Below are 15,864 nucleotides of genomic sequence, written 5' to 3'. Positions count from 1 at the left end.
GAGGGAGGAGGGGCTGGGGGGTCTCAGTTTTGAGGGAGGAGGGGCTGGGAGCTGGATCCTGGGTCTTGGGGGAGGAGAGGCTGGGGGCTGGATCCTGGGTCTGACGGGGGAGGGGCTGGGGGCTGGATTCTGGGCCTGAGGGAGGAGGGGCTGGGGGCTGGATCCTGGGTCTGAGGAGGGAGGGGCTGGGGGGTCTCAGTTTTGAGGGAGGAGGGGCTGGGAGCTGGATCCTGGGTCTGAGGGGGGAGGGGGGAGGGGCTGGGGACTTTGACGTTCAGATCCTAGGTGAGGAGGGGGCTAGACGCTGAGGACCTAGATCCTTGGGTCCTGGAGAGAAACAGGCTGGCTGCCTAGACTTCCAGGTCCTAAGCCAGGAAGGGGCTGGGTGCCGGGTCACTGGATCTTTGTGGGGAGGAGAAGGTTGGGGGCCCAGACTCCCAGGTCCTAGGTGAGGAGGGGGCTAGGGCCAGGAGCCCACCAAGTCCCTTTGGACAGAAAGGAGCTGGAGGGTTGGACACCCGGACTTTGGGGGAGGAGGGGGCCCTGGGTCCCACGCCTGGTCCCTACCTGAGTGGCAGAGCTGGCCCTGGACCCTCCGTCTGTGTCGGCCCCTCGGTGCAGACTGAGTGCAGCCAGGTCTCTGGCCTCTCTGCTCCCCGAGTCCCCCAAATCCCTTAAGCCTCCCCACACAATGGCCCCACGGCCCAGCAGCTTCTAGCAGGCAGAAGTGCAGCGGTGGCAGAGGCCCCAAATGGAATTCGCTGAAGCAGGAATCCAGGCGCTCCCACCCTGCAGCCCCGGCCCCACTGGCCTCTCTCCGTGACCCTCCCAGCCACCCTCCCACCTTTTCGCAGCCCTCGCTCTCGGCACCCATGGGATCAGCCCGAGCTGTGGAAGCACACAGACACATGACATAGGGACACTGGGACATTTATTGTTCAACCCCGCCCCACCCCAAGGACCGGAAATGGGGTGGGAACCCACAGGTGTCTGGATAGGTTGGGCCAATGGGATTCTTTACAGGTGGGGGTCACAGGGCCTGTCACAGTTGGGACAGGAAGGAGGTAGGACCAGGTGGGGCTGGCCGGGGCTGAAGATGGGGCTGGGTCTGGGGCTGGAGTTTAGGGACATGAAAGATGAGGACTGGGGACATGTAGGGGACTTTCTAGAGGCAGGTGGAAAATGAGGATGAAGGAGTTGGGAGGGAGGGCGGGTGGGGAGGGAGAGGGCCATACCCATGGGATTCAGGTGTTCAGTGCGGCTGGGGGCTAGGGCTGGCAGAGGCAGGTGACAATGGCTTTGGGGTTAGGCATGGGGCTGCGGATGGGCTGCAGGAGCCCTGGGCCTTGAGAGTGCTTCGGTGAGGGGTGTCACTGTGGTTGCGGGTGGTGTCAGGAATGGGAAGAGGCTTGGGTTTGGTCACAGGGATGCTATTCGGGGGTTTTTCCCTGGCTTGGGATCCTAGGTTAGGTCTGGGTTTCATCAGGTGACCTGCACTGCTGAACCCACTCCTGATGCTGTGGTTTCTGGAGGGAGACGGACGGGGGAATGGATGTTTCTTGCGTGTCTCTGGCAGGGCTGAGGTCACGTCTCCTCCAGGAAAACCCCAGAGTCCCACAGGGACTTAGTACTCTGCCTCCCAGTCCTCAGCAGGTGGCATCTCTGGGGGCGGCTGGGGACTTCTGGCTTCCTTCTTCCCATCCTGGGCATCTGGCATTGGTGATGGGGGCGTCACAGGCGGGGTCCTGGGGCCAGCCCCAGAGCCCCTGGCCCAGCCCTCTCTGCCTGCTCTGACCTCCCAAGTCCCCACCGCTGCTGGCCCTGGTCCCGGCCTGGCCTGCGTCGGATGTCCCAGCCCCCGCGTCCCCTCGATGGCCTCTTGACAGTGCCCGGCTGGGAGCAGGAGGCCTGCGGGGTGCAGGGGCAGGAGGGCAAGGACTGCTGAAAGCTGTAGGCCCCCATCAAGGCGCTATGCAGGAGGTAGGAGAGGGCGTCCAGGCGGATGGGGACGGTGACAGAGGCCAGGCTCTCGGGGAGCCCCAGGTGAGCTGGATCTGGGCTGCCCAGGAGAGAAGGGAACAGGGCTGGGTAAGGTGCAGGAAGCCCGGACTCAGTCCCCGGAGAAGACAGGGACGGGTTGTTCCTAGAATGATAAAGACAGGTCAGCGGGTCTCATCTTCTGCCCATGCCTTTCCTTCCTACAGCCCGGCGGCTTCTGAGCTCCCCCCAGGATTCCGTTTCTCCCCAAACCCGGTATTGAATTTGCTTCTGACTTTCTTTCCTTTTCTCACCCCATCCCACTTCTTCCTGTCTCTCTCTTTCCAGAAAGACAGCTTTGGCAGAGCTTCAGTATCCACCAGAACAGGGTTCCTTTCTCTCTCTCTCTTTTTTTTTTTTTTTGCTTTTTTAGGGCCGCATCCACAGCATATGGATGTTCCCAGGCTAGGGGGTCGAACAGCAGCAAGATGGGATCTGAGCCGTGTCTGCACCCCGCACCACAGCTCCTGGCAACACCGGATCCTTCATGCACTGAGCAAGGCCAGGGGTGGAACCTGAACCCTCGTGGATACTCGTCAGGTTCCTTTCCACTGAGCCCCAAAGCGAACTCCTCATGTTCCCCTTTTCAAATCCTAAATTTTCACACCAAGAAATAGCTTCTGACCATAGCAGAAGGGCTGGGTCTGGGAAGCGGTCCATCAACGTGGGCAATAATTATTACTATTTCTCCAGCCCTACGGCTATCCCTGGCATCTTCACTTCTGGCTCCTTCTCCAAATTTTTCTGTTCCACAAATATGTTTATTTTTCCTTTTTTTTTTGGGGGGGGGGGCACATATGGAGTTCCCTGGCCAGGACAGAGCAGAGCTGCAGGTGCCACCTACACAGCAGCTGTGGCAACACTGGATCCTTAACCCACTGTGCTGGGCAGGTGGCGCTGATCCTGATGCGCCACAGTAGGAACTCCCACAAATGTCTGTTTCTAGTTCTCAAAACATCTCCCCTGATTCTCTCTGTTCCCAAGATCCTCTAAGATAGTTTCTTTGTAACACGCCCAAGACTTTTTTCCCCGGTGCTCTGTGGGATTGTTCGACCCTCTCTCTCTGATTTTTCTGTCTCTCCTCTTTCTGGGTCTTTATTTTCTCTGCGGGGAGCGTTGTGTCTCTCACCCCTTGGGCCCAGCCCCTTCCTTTTGCTGATCCATGGTCACGGGGGTCTTTCGCGTCTTTTCCAGCACCTTCGCCTCGACTTCTCCAGGGCAAACAGAGCGGGGAGGGGTCTGGAAGGAGGTGGGCGGGACTTTGTCGGAAAGGGGCGTGGCTCTGGGGGGGCGTAGAGCCGCGGGAAAGCGTGCAGGCCTGGGCCCCTGGGCTTCCAGTGCGTCAACCCCGCAGAGCTCACGGTGCAGCCCCCGCCTCCTTGACATCCGCGAGCCCAGCCCCGGAGCCCCCTCCTCCCTCAGATCCAGGAGTCCCTGCCCCCCTCCTCCTCTCTCTCTAGGTTCCCGGGTCATGGCCTTGGGGCCGGGGGCTGATGGTGCTCTTTAGGATGAAAGGGACATTGGGGAAAGCTGGACGGTGGGCACTCCCGGGGGCAGAGGAGTTAGTTGACGGGCTAGATGTCTTAGGGGCTGGGTTTCATTCGCAGCTCTGTCTCCCACTTTGTGAGCTTAAGCCTTTCTAGTCTCTGTCTGGCCTGAGAAATGGGGCTAATATTCCCTTTCAGGGTCTCCTGAGGTTGACAGGATATAGCACGTGTGTAAAGTAGTCGACACAGGATCTGGACTACATTTAGTCTCAACAAATGAGCCTTACTCATCCTTATTGGAGGTGGTCGTGGTAGTCTTTTACTGAGAAGCAATAGTCATTCTAATATCTAGTCATTTAAAAAATATCATGTAGGCACTGGGAACTATGTCTAGTCACTTACGATGGAGCGTGATAATGTGAGAAAAAAGGATTCATACATGTATGTGTAACTGGGTCACCTTGCTGTACAGTAGAAAACTGACAGAACGCTATAAACCAGTGCATAATGGGAAAAATAAAAATCATTATATATATATATATATATATAAAGAATTATCATTTAGGCCTTCTCGTGTGGCACAGTGGGTTAAAGGATTGGGTTGTTGTCACTGCAGCGGCTTGGGTCACTGCTGTGGCATGGTTTCGATCCCCGTCCTGGGAAACTTCCATATGCTGTGGGAGTAGCCAAAATAAATAAAGAAAATATTATTCAGTGCCTGCTTTGTGCTAGGCCTCAGAATGGGTGCTAGGGATCTAGCCCCAGACAAAATAGATGCACAGTTATGAACCCTACAGCCTGCGCAGTATCTTGCAGGCTGCAGTTGCAGACTTTGGAATTTGATTGATTGATTGATTTTTGTCTTTTTGTCTTCTTAAGGCCGCACCCGGGGCATGTGGAGGTTCCCCGGCTAGGGGTTTAATCAAGAGCTGTGGCTGCCCGATCCAAGCCACGTCTGCGACCTACACCACAGCTCAGGGTAGCGCCGGATCCTTAACCCATATCCTTAACCCACGGAGCGAGGCCAGGGATTGGAACTGCAACCTCATGGTTCCTAGTTGGATTCATTTCTGCTGCGCCACTACGGGAACTCCTGGAAATTTTTTTTTTTTTTATTCTAAAATTTTGGGATGACTTTGAATATTTGTAAGCAGAGGTGTGACACAATAAATATTTTAAGAAGAGCACTGTGCTTGCAGTTTGGGCAATGGGTGGTGGTGGAATGCAAGAGTGAACGCAGGAAGCCTGGAGAGGATACTGCCGTCTTCTAGGCAGAGAGGTGGAGGCTGAGGTCCAAGGGGCCTGGAAAACTCTGCTGCTTGCTTGCAAGGGGTGGAGGAGAAGGTTGGGGAGGTTTTCGTTCAGAGGAGGTGACCTTTGGGCTAGATCTAAGATGATGCAAAAGATGTAAAAGAAACGGTGCGAGCGAGCAAAGGCCAGGTGGCTGGAATCGAAAGATTTTTATCAAGAAGTCTGGCTGTCCTTTCCTGGCGACTACGATTAGCGGTTACAGGCTATCCCAAGGAGGAAGTTTACATCCAACAGCACTCCGAAATGAGGATGGGCATCCTCGCTCTGCTTACTAGTTCGTGACCCAGGCAAGCTGAATCTCCGTTTCTTCGCAACGTAAAACTCAATTCCAGCGTAATGACATTGATTCTGGTTTTGTCTTGTTACTGGTCCCCCAGTTTCTGCGATCTGCGTCTTCCCTCGTCATTTACCATGTATCTGGCCCTTTAAGGCCCTCCTATCCGAGCAAGGAGAGCAGGAGCGTCTAAAATTGACAGGCAAGTTCTGAAAAGTGACCAATCAATTCCCGCGTTGGCAGGGAACGAAGGTTCCGATTCGCTGAGGAACGCTGGCAGCAATAGGTCTGAGCTCCCTCCCGTCTTGTTACGTAGAAACAGCGCGAGAAGTCACCCTCAGCTCTGATTGGCGGGCGAGCTCGCGTTGCTTCCGCGTCTCCTCCCTCCTGCCGTCAAATCCGGGAGCTAGCACCTTCGCTCTTTGATTGGCTATGTTTCTGAGCGCCAGCCTTTCTCCTGCCCTCTGACTGGCTGTTCCCTCTCTGCCCCGCCTTGGGGCTGTAACCGACGATTTTGCCCGGGCTTTTAATGGTGTCTCGGGTTCGGGCTCGATCATTGCTGCCGAGTTCACGTCGGGGGAGTATTAGTCCAGGCATGGAGCTGCTGTGTAAAGCTTGGAGGAAGAAAGGGGCCCCAGGATGGGGGGAAAGTCCCACGCGGGTGTCCTTCACCTACTAGGGAGCCCCATTGCTCCATCCTAGGTTTAAGACCAGTCTTTTGCTTTCTCTGCCCCCTAACGATCTCGGACCGCCAAAGTCCTGAGATTCAGAGTTCCCTTGTGACACAGCGGGTTAAAGGACCCGGCGTTGTCCCTGCAGCGGCTTGGGTCGCTGCTGTGGCGCGGGTTCGATCCCTGGCCTGGGATCTTACACATGCTTCGGACGTGGCCCCCCAAAAAAAAAAAAAAAGATAGACATGTTTTGTAGTTATACCTCTTGGTGTTCATAGTCTCCGATTAACTGGCTATAGAGTGGCTGGCAATGCAGAAAGTTCAAGCCGGGTCTGCTGACCCCTAGCCAGTAGTTGTTGCTGTGTGCATCCACCGGTGCCTTTCCCCAAGAGGACTGGCCCACGAGAACCCTCCCTCCTTCCAAGTCTCAAGTCATTACTGCAGAAGTCAGGACTTTAACACGAATTTCAGTTATTGGCCCCTGGTCAAACCTGTTGCCCTAACAACACAGTCTTGCAATTTCCCAAGTCAAGGAAATTTCAAAGTGTTGTTCCCCTGGCAGGATTGAGGGTTAGTGGGAGAGAAACAGGCCCCTCCAGCATCCTCTTTCCTCTAAGTCAATTAAAAGGAATTCAGGAACTAAAGTGCTCATCCCTTTTAGGACCTGAGTTTGAGTTTCACTTTGCTTGTTGTTGTTTTGCTTTTTAGGGCGGCAGCCGAGGCATATGGAGGTTCCCAGGCTAGGGGTCAAATCAGAGCTACAGCTGCTGGCCTACACCACAGCCACAGCAATGTGGGATCCAAGCCATATCTACATCGAAGCTCCTGGCAACACCAGATCCCCAACCCGCTGAGTGAGGCCAAGGATCAAACCTGCATTCTCATGACTACTAGTTGGATTTGTTTCCACTGCACCACAATGGGAACTACCCCCCTTAAAGTTATTTTAACCCCCCCCCCCAACTTCCTTCATATGGAAGTTCCCAGACAGGGATGGAACTCGAGGCACAGCAGAGACCTGAGCCACAGGAATGACAACGCAGGATCCTTGACCTGCTAGCTCACCAGGGAATTCCTTTACTTTTTTTTCTTTGGAATTTCACTTCTGCTATTTTGTTGTGTGACGCTGTTCTTCTCTAAGTCCCATCTATAAAATGAGGCCGTTGTACAAACTACCTTGTATAAAATAAATATGCCTCAATGAGATACTCTCCAATACAGGAGATATGACCAATATTTTAGAGTAACTATAAATGGAGTATAACTTCCAAAAATCGTAAATCAGGAGTTCCCGTCGTGACTCAGTGGCTAACGAATCTGACTAGTAACCATGAGGTTGTGGGTTCGATCCCTGGCCTTGCTCAGTGGGTTGAGGATCCAGCGTGGCTGTGAGGTGTGGCGTAGGCCCGCAGCTACAGCTCCAATTGGACCCCTAGCCTGGGAACTTCCAGATTGTGCGGGTATAGCCCTAGAAAAGACCAAAGGAAAAAAAAAAAAAAAAAAAGTAAATCAGTATATTGTACACTTGAATTTTACATAATATCGTACATCGACTCTACTTCAACTTTTAAAAGTGTTTTTTTAAAAAATGAGGCAGTTGCATTGGGCGATCCTTTTCCATGAGCCTGTAATTCAGTTACTCTGCATATACTGGCTTCTGGGGGCCAAGTTCAAAGCTTTTTTTTTTTAATTTTTGGCCGCTCAAGGGTGATCCAGAAAAGAGTGGGTGTGGTTGTGCTCCAATAAAGATTTATGTTTATTTACGGACACGGAGATTTGAATTGCAAGTCATTTCCATGCATCACAAGACACTCTGCTTTTGACTGTCCCCACCCCCTTACTCATTGAACATGTAAAGAACAGGCTTGGCTCACAGGTGCCATGAAAATAGGCAGGGGGCCAGACCTGACCTGGGAGGTTGGCTTGGCGACCTCGCAAAGATGATGATTTCATCTCGAAAGGCCCTTCCGCCTTTGAGAAACCGAGACGGTGAGTAATCAGCCAGGTGGTCCGTGGGTTTGACGGAAGAAAAGCTTCTGCTGGCTTCTCAGAATAGCGTATTCAAGAGAAGGCCACTCTGGAGACACTTGTCAGGCTGTGTCTGCGATGGGATGACCCATCCTTGGAGGATTAAAGACAGGCGGACAGACAGACTATACGTTCTGCTCTCTTCCCAACTGCCCTGCCTTCCTCCCTGGATCCCAGTCCTGCAGCCCAGCAGACCTGGGACTGGACCACGGCATACTCCAGTCAGTGGAACTGGACCGCAGCATATTCTGAGTGGAAATCCTTGGGCCCCTGGCTCTCCCGTGGTCTGGGGTCTGGGAAGTTGAGGACAGCGTAATGGAGCTCCTCCGGGTGGTTCTCTGAGTCTGGGACTTGCATGGCTGATTTGGGTCCTGGACAGTTGTGAGAGACAAAATGCAGCTCCTTCTGGTTCATTCTGGGCTCCAGGGTGTGCGCATCTGGAGGAGGGGCCTGAGATGGACCCCTTGGTTTGCCTTTCCGTTTCGGAGCCTAAGGGAAAGACAACCATCCGTTTATTCCTTCCTTCATTCCACAAACACTGGCATGCCTACCCCGTGCCAGGCACTGATTGAGGAACGGGAGGTACACTGGGCAATATAACAACGTCAATGCCCTTGCTGGGCCTCTTTCTCTTGGGGCGGGATGAACAATAAGCACAAGTCTGTTGGGTGAGCCTCCCAGCCTCGGAGTCTTTGCTTGGGCTGCTCCAGCAAACTAATGCAGGTGGACTGGTGTAACCACTACCCAAGACACAGAACTACGCCAGCACCTCCCTCCCAAATCCCTAGCAGTTACTAACCTGTCCTCCATCTCCATAATCTTTTTTTTTTTTTTTTAAGGGCTGCACCCGTGGCATGTGAAGGTTCCCAGGCTAGGGGTCGAATTGGAGCTGAAGCAGCCGGCCTACACCACACCCACAGCAACGTCAGATCCGAGCTGCATCTGCGACCTACACCCCAGCTCATGGCAATGCCAGATCCTTAACCCACCCAGCGAGGCCAGGGATCGAACCCGTATCCTGGCCCGGATCCTAGTCGGGTTCGTTAACACTGAGCCACGACGTGACCTCCCATCTCCAAAATCTTATTACTTGAATGTTATATATGTGGAATCCTGTGGAGGTGACCGTTTGAGATTGGCTTTTTTCACCCACCCTTTTTTTTCACTTTCTTCTTTTCTTTTTAGGTTCATACCTGCAGGATATGGAAGTTCCTGGGCTAGGAGTCAAATCAGAGCTACAGCTGCAGTCTACACCACAGCCACAGCAATACGAGACCTGAATCACATCTGTCTCCTACGCCACAGGCAATGCCAAATCCTTAACCCACTGAGTGAGGCCAGGGATTGAACCTGCATCCTCCTGGACCCTGTGTTAGGGTCTTAACCCCCTGAGCCACAAGAGGAACTCCTTTTTTTGTTTTCCTTTCTGCCTTTCTTTCTTTCTTTTTTTTTTTTTTTTCCAGTCCTTAAGCTCTAGCCAACCAAGGGGGCAGAAGTGGTCTGGATGGATTTGCTGATGGGCTGATTGTGGGGGAAGTAGGGGTGGACGGAAGAGAGATGAGGAAGAGATGACTCTAAGGCTTTGTCTTGAGCAGCTGGGCAAGTGCACTATCTGCTGAGACGTGGAGGATGGAGACAAAAGGTGAAGTGGTGCCTGGACATGAATTTGGTTTCAGACAGGCTAAGTCTGAGATGCCTATTAGACAGCCAAATGGAGATGCTGCTTAGACAGCTGGATATGAGTCTAGAATTCAGGGGTGAGTCTGAGACCGTTCTGGAGCCATCAGTGGATAGATGTTCTCTCCTGAAAATATCCATCATTTACCCAACACTTACTAGGGGCCAGGGACTATTCTAACCGTTTTAGAGGTAGAATATGGCCATACTGAATACCCAGAAGGTGACTATGTGGTCAATACTACTATTATCCCCACTTTACAGAGGCACAGAGAAGTTAAGTAACTCGTCCCAGAACACACAGTGACAAAAGCAGGAAGGAACCCAGGATTTTAGACTCCTGCTTTTTTTTTTTTTTTTTGGATACATCCAGGCATGTGGAAGTTCCCAGGCCAGGGATCCAACACGTGACACAGCAGTGACAACGAGATCCTTCACCACTAGGCCACCAGGGAACTCATAGAGCCCTGCCTTTAATCATCACTAGGCCATATAGCCTCTTCTTGAAGTCAGTCACTGTGACATCATCAGTTATCATTAGTAATGTCATCCGTGGCGGTAATAACGGAATAGCTGCTCCATATTAAGCAAAACCAACTTTCAAGGAAGGAGAGATGGAGGCTCAGAGGGACGGAGGGATTCCGTCAAGGTGTCACAAGGGAAAGTGCTTGAATCCAGCACCCCGGCCTTTTCCATTGCGGGGGGCAAAGGGCGAGGGAGGAGCGTCTACGGGGGTCAGAAGAGGAACTGGAAGCTGCAGCTCGTCGGGACCACTCACCAGGGGGCCAGCGCGCGGGATCACGTTGATGTAATCCAGGATCGTGCTCCTCCGGGAGATCCTGGACCGCGGAGTCTCTCCCGGGGCCGGGGCCGGGGCCGGGGCCGGGTCTGGGGCCGGAACGCCGGCCTGGGTCCCTCTCTTCCTCAGGGCCTTCAGGCTGCAGGAACGCCCCGATTGGGTGTGCGCCCTGGCCCCGCCCCTTCCCGCGGCCCGGCCCCCACGCTCCGCCCACCCCTCCCGCCACTAACTCACAGGACCGGGAGCAGGCAGAGAAGAAGCAGCGCCGCGAGGCCAAGGCCTAGAAATACTCCGCTGGTGAAGGCTGTGGAGGCGAGGCCCTTCTCATCTGCAAGAGGAAAAGGCCAGCCGTCTCCGAACGCTTCCCCTCCACGTGGGCTGTCCCCCTGCCTCTAGGCGTTCGGGCTTCCGGCTGCCGCTCCCGAGGTTCTCCCGGCACCCCCTTCCCCCCGACTTCTTGCAAACTCCGCTCCTCCCCAGGCCCGGTGGCAGGCTTTCCGATTTAGCGCCCCCGGTCACAGACACCCGTGTCCCCGCTCCCCAGCTCCAGCTCCGACCGCAGGACCCTGCCCCTGTCGCCCCCAGCGCCCGCCTCCACGGGGCATCCAGTTGGCCTCTGACCTGGCTGCAGCAGGACAGTGGCGCTCTGGGCCCCGTGGACGTTCTGGGCCTCGCAGCTGAGTCTGAGGCTGGAGCTGAGCCCCTCGCCCAGGCTCAGGGAGCTGTTGACCCAGGGCCCGGTGGAGCTGGAGGTGACCTTGACCGAGGCGTTGCTGAGGTTCCCGTCCAGCAGCTCCTCCCCCAGCCGCCAGCGCAGGGAGGGGGCGGGCTGGGCTCGGGAGGAGCAGCTGCAGTGGAGACCCCCGTCCTCCCAGGAGCAGGAGGGACCCAGCAGCTGCGGGGGGTCTGCGGGGAGGGAGGAGATGGGTCAGCGGTGCCTCCCCGCCCCACCCCCACCCCCGATGCAGGTGTTCTGTCCCCGGGGTCCCCACACTCACAGACCACCAAGAGGCTCAGAGAGAGATTCTGGGAGCCCAGCGGGTTCTGAGCCCAGCAGGTGAATTCTCCTTCCTGTTCTGTTTGTATCTGAGGCAGTTCCAGGAGCCCAGGATCTGAGAGCTGGGAGGGGGCCAGAGTCTGTCCCGCTCGGGTCCAGCTCAGCTGGGCTGGGGGGTTGCTGTGAGTGACACAGAGTAGACGCAGGCTTTGGCCCTCCAGGACCGGGATGGATGTGCAATTCCCGAAGCTTTCCAGGACTAAGGAAGGGGAGAGGGAGGGCGGATGAAGAGCTGAGGCCACAGGGACCCTCTTGCTGGCCAGCATTCCAGACGCCTGGGCCCCCAATTTGGCCCCTAGAGGCCCTGGTTCCTCTGTTCCGCTTCCCTACCTGTCCTATTTGCTTGGGAGGCCATCACTCTCAGGTTCTCTGGGGCATCTGAAACAGAGACAGGGTACTGGCTCTAAAGTGGCCATGGGGAGTTCCCATCGTGGCGCAGTGGTTAACGAATCCGACTAGGAACCATGAGGTTGCGGGTTCGGTCCCTGCCCTTGCTCAGTGGGTTAAGGATCCAGCGTTGCTGTGAGCTGTGGTGTAGGTTGCAGACGCGGCTCGGATCCCGCGTTGCTGTGGCTCTGGTGTAGGCCGGTGGCTACAGCTCCGATTCAACCCCTGGCCTGGGAACCTCCATATGCCGCGGGAGCGGCCCAAGAAATAGCAACAACAACAAAAAGACAAAAAAAAAAAAAAAAAAAAAAAGTGGCCATGGGTTTCCCTCTGGGCAAAGTGAATGTCCCTAGGGATGAAGGGGGCAGGGGGAGGTGGCGACTGAATCACCCCCTGAGTGATTCAACGGCTCAGTATCCCCAGGGACCGGACTGGTTAGAAGGGCGGGTCCCTATGAGAGTGACTTAGAATAGAAATAGCTATTTGAGGAGTTTCCTTGCGCCCTCAGTGGGTTAAAGATCTGGGAGCGTTGTCACTGCTGTGGCTCCAGACGCTGCTGTGGTTGGGGTTCTATCCCTGGCCGGGAACTTTCCCATGCTTCCAAGAAAGAAAAAAAAAAAAAAAAAACTGGAAAAAGAAAATAGTTATTTGAGATTTGTCCCTCTTCCTGGCAACAGAGCTTCTAACACTCCCCATTTCCTGAGGGGTACGGAAGAGTGACAAAAGTGCCTTGGGATTCAAGGCAAACCGCTTCTGATCACCCCTGAGTTTAGGTTAATGAGGTGACTTTCAGAAGTGCCTCAGGGTGAGGGCTTGTTGGGGGGGACGGGGAGCCAGCCGAGGATTAGCGGGTGGGAAATTTCAGTCCCACCCTCTTGACCTCAGAGCAGGAGAGCAGGGCTGGAGGTTGAGTTCCATCACCAGTGGCCAAAGAATTAATCAGCTGTGCCTCTGTAACGAAGCCTCCATAAGAACTTCCCCAAATGGGGTTTGGAGAGCTTCCAGGTTGGTGAACAGGTGATCTGGGGAGAGTGGAGCGCCTGGGGAGGGCATGGAGGTTAGGCACCACCCCCATAGCTTGCTTTATGCCTCTCTTCCATCTGGCTGATGCTGCGTTATAACTACTTATTTATTTTTGCTTTTTTATGGCTGCGCCCGTGGCATATGGAGGTTCCCAGACCAGAGGTGGAATCAGAGCTATAGCTGCCTACCTACACCACAGCCGCAGCAACGCAGGATCCCAGCCGCGTCTGCCACCTACACCGCAGTGCCGGATCCTTAACCCACAGAGAGGCCAGGGATTGAACTTGCACCCTCATGGTTCCTAGTCGGATTTGTTTCCGCTGCACCACGACGGGAATGCCCATTATAACTTTTTATAATAAACTGGTAATCTAGGGAGTAAAATAGTTCTCTGAGTTCTGTAAGCTGCTCTAGCAAATTAATGGAACACGAGGAGGAGGTGGAGGGAACCGCCAATCTATTGCCGGCCCATCAGAAGCGCAGGTGGACAAGCTGGGCTCGCCCTTGGCCTCTGAGGTGGGAGCAGGGCCAGACTCCGGGGACAGAGCCCTTTGACTGTGGGATCTGACTGTACCTGCAGGTAGATTGTGTCAGGATTGAGCAGAATTATAGGACGTCCCGCTGATGTTGGTGGCGTGGGAAAATACACCCTAGCCCACCCCGTTTTAGCTGGAACCAGAATCCTTAGTCTCCTGGGCCCGGGGTCCAGTTCCCTTGAGAGCTCTTGGACCCAGGCCTCAGCCCCCTGCCTCGTCACCTCCCCCCTCCCAGAAACCAGGCCCCTGCTGGTCACACTTACACTGCACAGAAAGGTCCAGGCTGCCGCTCTCAGAGCCTAACCTGTTCTCTGCTCTGCAGGTGTAGCGGCCCGCATCCTCAGCCTTCACCCGGGGCAGCACCAGCTCCAAGGTTCTGGAGCCTGAGGGGTGGGCCCAGGAGAGGATTCTGTCCCCCAGGGCCCAGCTCAGGGTGGCAAGAGGCACGCTCTCAGCGGTACAGAGCAGCCGCAGGAACTGGCCTTTCTGGGCTTCCAGATGTGAGCTGTTGCCCTGGGGCTCCGGGGCTGCAGACAGAGAGACAGCAGGAGCAGGGCTGCACGGAGGTGGTTGGGGGGACGCTTCCCCCGCCCTCCTGGCGCCCCCAGTAGGCCCTCAGTACCTGACACGTTGGACCACGAAACGCTGATAACCAGGTTTCTGGGGGCATCTGAAACCAGATTTGATTGGGAGCTGCCTTGAGGGAGGAATGTTCGAATCCCCACCGCCAGAGAAAGACCCCCCCCCCTCAGGGAAATGAAAGTGTGACCGCCCTCCAGGAAGGCAAAAGAGTGCCAAGGATGCGCTGGAGGGCAGAGGACCAGGCGGCGTCCGCGTTCCCATCGTAGCACTGCGGCAGCATCGCGAGACTTCACGCCCTCCCCTCCGCGCCCCGCTGAGCGCCGACCCTCCGCGCTGGGCCGCATCTCCCTACCGCCCGCCACCCCCGTGCCTGATTGCACATCCCGGGGTCTCTCCTGCCACCAAACTCACGCGCCACGTTAAGTCGGACGGTGGTCTCTGTGCTCACGCCCTTCCGGGAGAGGTCCGCTCCGCACGTGAGCTCCGTGTCGTGGTCCTGGGGTCTGGGCGTGAGGCTGAGCGCGGAGAAGTGGGAGGTTCTCGGCCCCGCCCCGTCGGAGGGGAAGGCAGCCCCCCTCCAGGAGAGAGTCGGGCTTGGACATTCCTCCGAGGTCCCGGGAAACACACAGAGGAGTGTCACCTGGCGCCCAGGCTCCAGCGTCTCTGGGATGTAGATCTCTGGCTTCTGAGTCAGGGCTGCGACAGAGGGAGAGACGGTGGGATGCCAGTCCCGGATGGGGGCGCTCCAGAGGGGTCACCCATGGTCCTTCCGCCAGAGCCCTTGCCCAGAATGAGGAGCAGGGGAGGGGTGTCCTGCCCGAGTTCAGCTCAAGCCACTTCCATACCCGTCACCTCCAGAAAGAACTTGTATTCCTTGAAATTATATCGCACGTAAGGGCCTCTCTCCAACCGAAAGAAGTAGGCGGCATGGTCCTCCAAGCGAATGTCCCTGATCAGCAGCGAGCAGCTCCGGCTGAGATTGCCCAGGAGCTGGAATCGGCCCTTGGCGCCTGTCTGCACTTCTTGATCTGGCTTATTTGTGGCCACTGGCAGATCCACGCCTGTGTCCGCCTGGTCTTTGTACCAGGAGCCATAGGCTGGGGTGGAGTCAGTCCATTGCCTCCGGGGGTACGACTCGATGGAGCAGGACACCACCACGCACAGGCCTTCCTGCACGCTCACCCACTCCTGCACCTTCAGCTGGAACCGGGGATCCTGAGCCCCTGACCCTAAGGGGAGACAGAGGCTCAAGCTGCCACCCCAGCCCCCGCCCCCAGCCCTTGGGCTCCCGGCCACTCACCGCCCCACAGCACGGCTAAGAGCAGCGGCAGGAGCATCTCAGGCACTGGGACCTGCCCTGGGACAGGCTTGCACCCCGGACTGTGCTGTGACTGGCATCATGCGAGGGCAGGAGGCGGAAGCCGAGCCCTGGGGACTGATGCGTGAAATGAGCTTCAAGGCTGAGACCCACTCAACTCCTCCTTTTTGCTGCTCTCCCTACCCTGGCCTCGCCCACTTGAAGTCACTCTTTCCTGGAGGGGCTTGCTGAGTGTCTGGGTTGGCTGAGCTCACCCCTGGGGGAGGGAGGATGTGTGTCTGGCCGCCGGGCCTGGCTTTGGGGGGGATGAAGGTGGGGGCTCTCCCTTTGGGCTCTGGGTCATTGGCAAAGCAGAAGTGAAAGTCACCAGTAAGCCCTTTTTACAGGGGCCTCGATGATGGTGGTGGATGAGGGCAGGGTGGATTTCTGGCCTGGAGGCTGGGGGGTAGTGCAGGGCTGGTCTTGCTGGGTAAAAGACAGGATGCCCAGTGAAGTTGGCTTTCATGGAGTTCTCTTTGTGGCCAGTGGGTTAAGGATCTGGCATTGCCGCAGCTGTAGCGTAGGTTGCAGCTAAGGCTCAGATTCAATCCCTGACCCAGGAACTTCCATATGCTGCTAGTGCAGCCAAAAACAAACATACAAAACCCCCCCAAAAAAATTGACTTTCAGATAATGAA

At 55.8% G+C, this 15,864-nt stretch overlaps 2 protein-coding genes across 4 annotated transcripts; both read right to left on the bottom strand.

The window, feature by feature from the left end:
• C6H19orf84 (chromosome 6 C19orf84 homolog) lies at positions 312 to 6,547 on the bottom strand. The gene is given in 4 exon segments (XM_013995077.2): positions 312 to 1,773; positions 1,776 to 2,143; positions 3,167 to 3,276; positions 5,108 to 6,547. Coding segments are annotated over 3 exon segments (552 nt in total). The 5' UTR covers positions 3,202 to 3,276; positions 5,108 to 6,547; the 3' UTR covers positions 312 to 1,624.
• On the bottom strand, positions 7,513 to 15,744 carry LOC100513863 (sialic acid-binding Ig-like lectin 10). 3 transcript variants are annotated; one of them, XM_021094936.1, is made up of 12 exons: positions 15,170 to 15,744; positions 14,715 to 15,098; positions 14,281 to 14,565; positions 13,910 to 13,957; positions 13,551 to 13,814; positions 11,672 to 11,719; positions 11,283 to 11,540; positions 10,906 to 11,190; positions 10,519 to 10,612; positions 10,264 to 10,423; positions 8,004 to 8,297; positions 7,513 to 7,901 (listed from the first exon to the last, which is right to left on the bottom strand). In XM_021094936.1, the coding sequence occupies exons 1-11, from the start codon at positions 15,204 to 15,206 to the stop codon at positions 8,031 to 8,033; spliced, it is 2,130 nt and encodes a 709-aa protein (XP_020950595.1). In that variant the 5' UTR covers positions 15,207 to 15,744; the 3' UTR covers positions 7,513 to 7,901; positions 8,004 to 8,030. The 3 variants fall into 3 exon arrangements, with proteins under 3 accessions (XP_020950595.1, XP_020950597.1, XP_020950596.1); XM_021094938.1 differs by lacking the exon at positions 10,906 to 11,190 and having other exon boundaries at positions 15,170 to 15,736; XM_021094937.1 differs by lacking the exon at positions 11,672 to 11,719 and having other exon boundaries at positions 7,513 to 8,297; positions 15,170 to 15,741.

Source organism: Sus scrofa, chromosome 6 (assembly GCF_000003025.6).
Source record: "Sus scrofa isolate TJ Tabasco breed Duroc chromosome 6, Sscrofa11.1, whole genome shotgun sequence".
In the NCBI taxonomy this organism is placed as follows: Eukaryota; Metazoa; Chordata; class Mammalia; order Artiodactyla; family Suidae; genus Sus; species Sus scrofa.
This window is presented reverse-complemented; position numbering and strand designations above follow the sequence as displayed.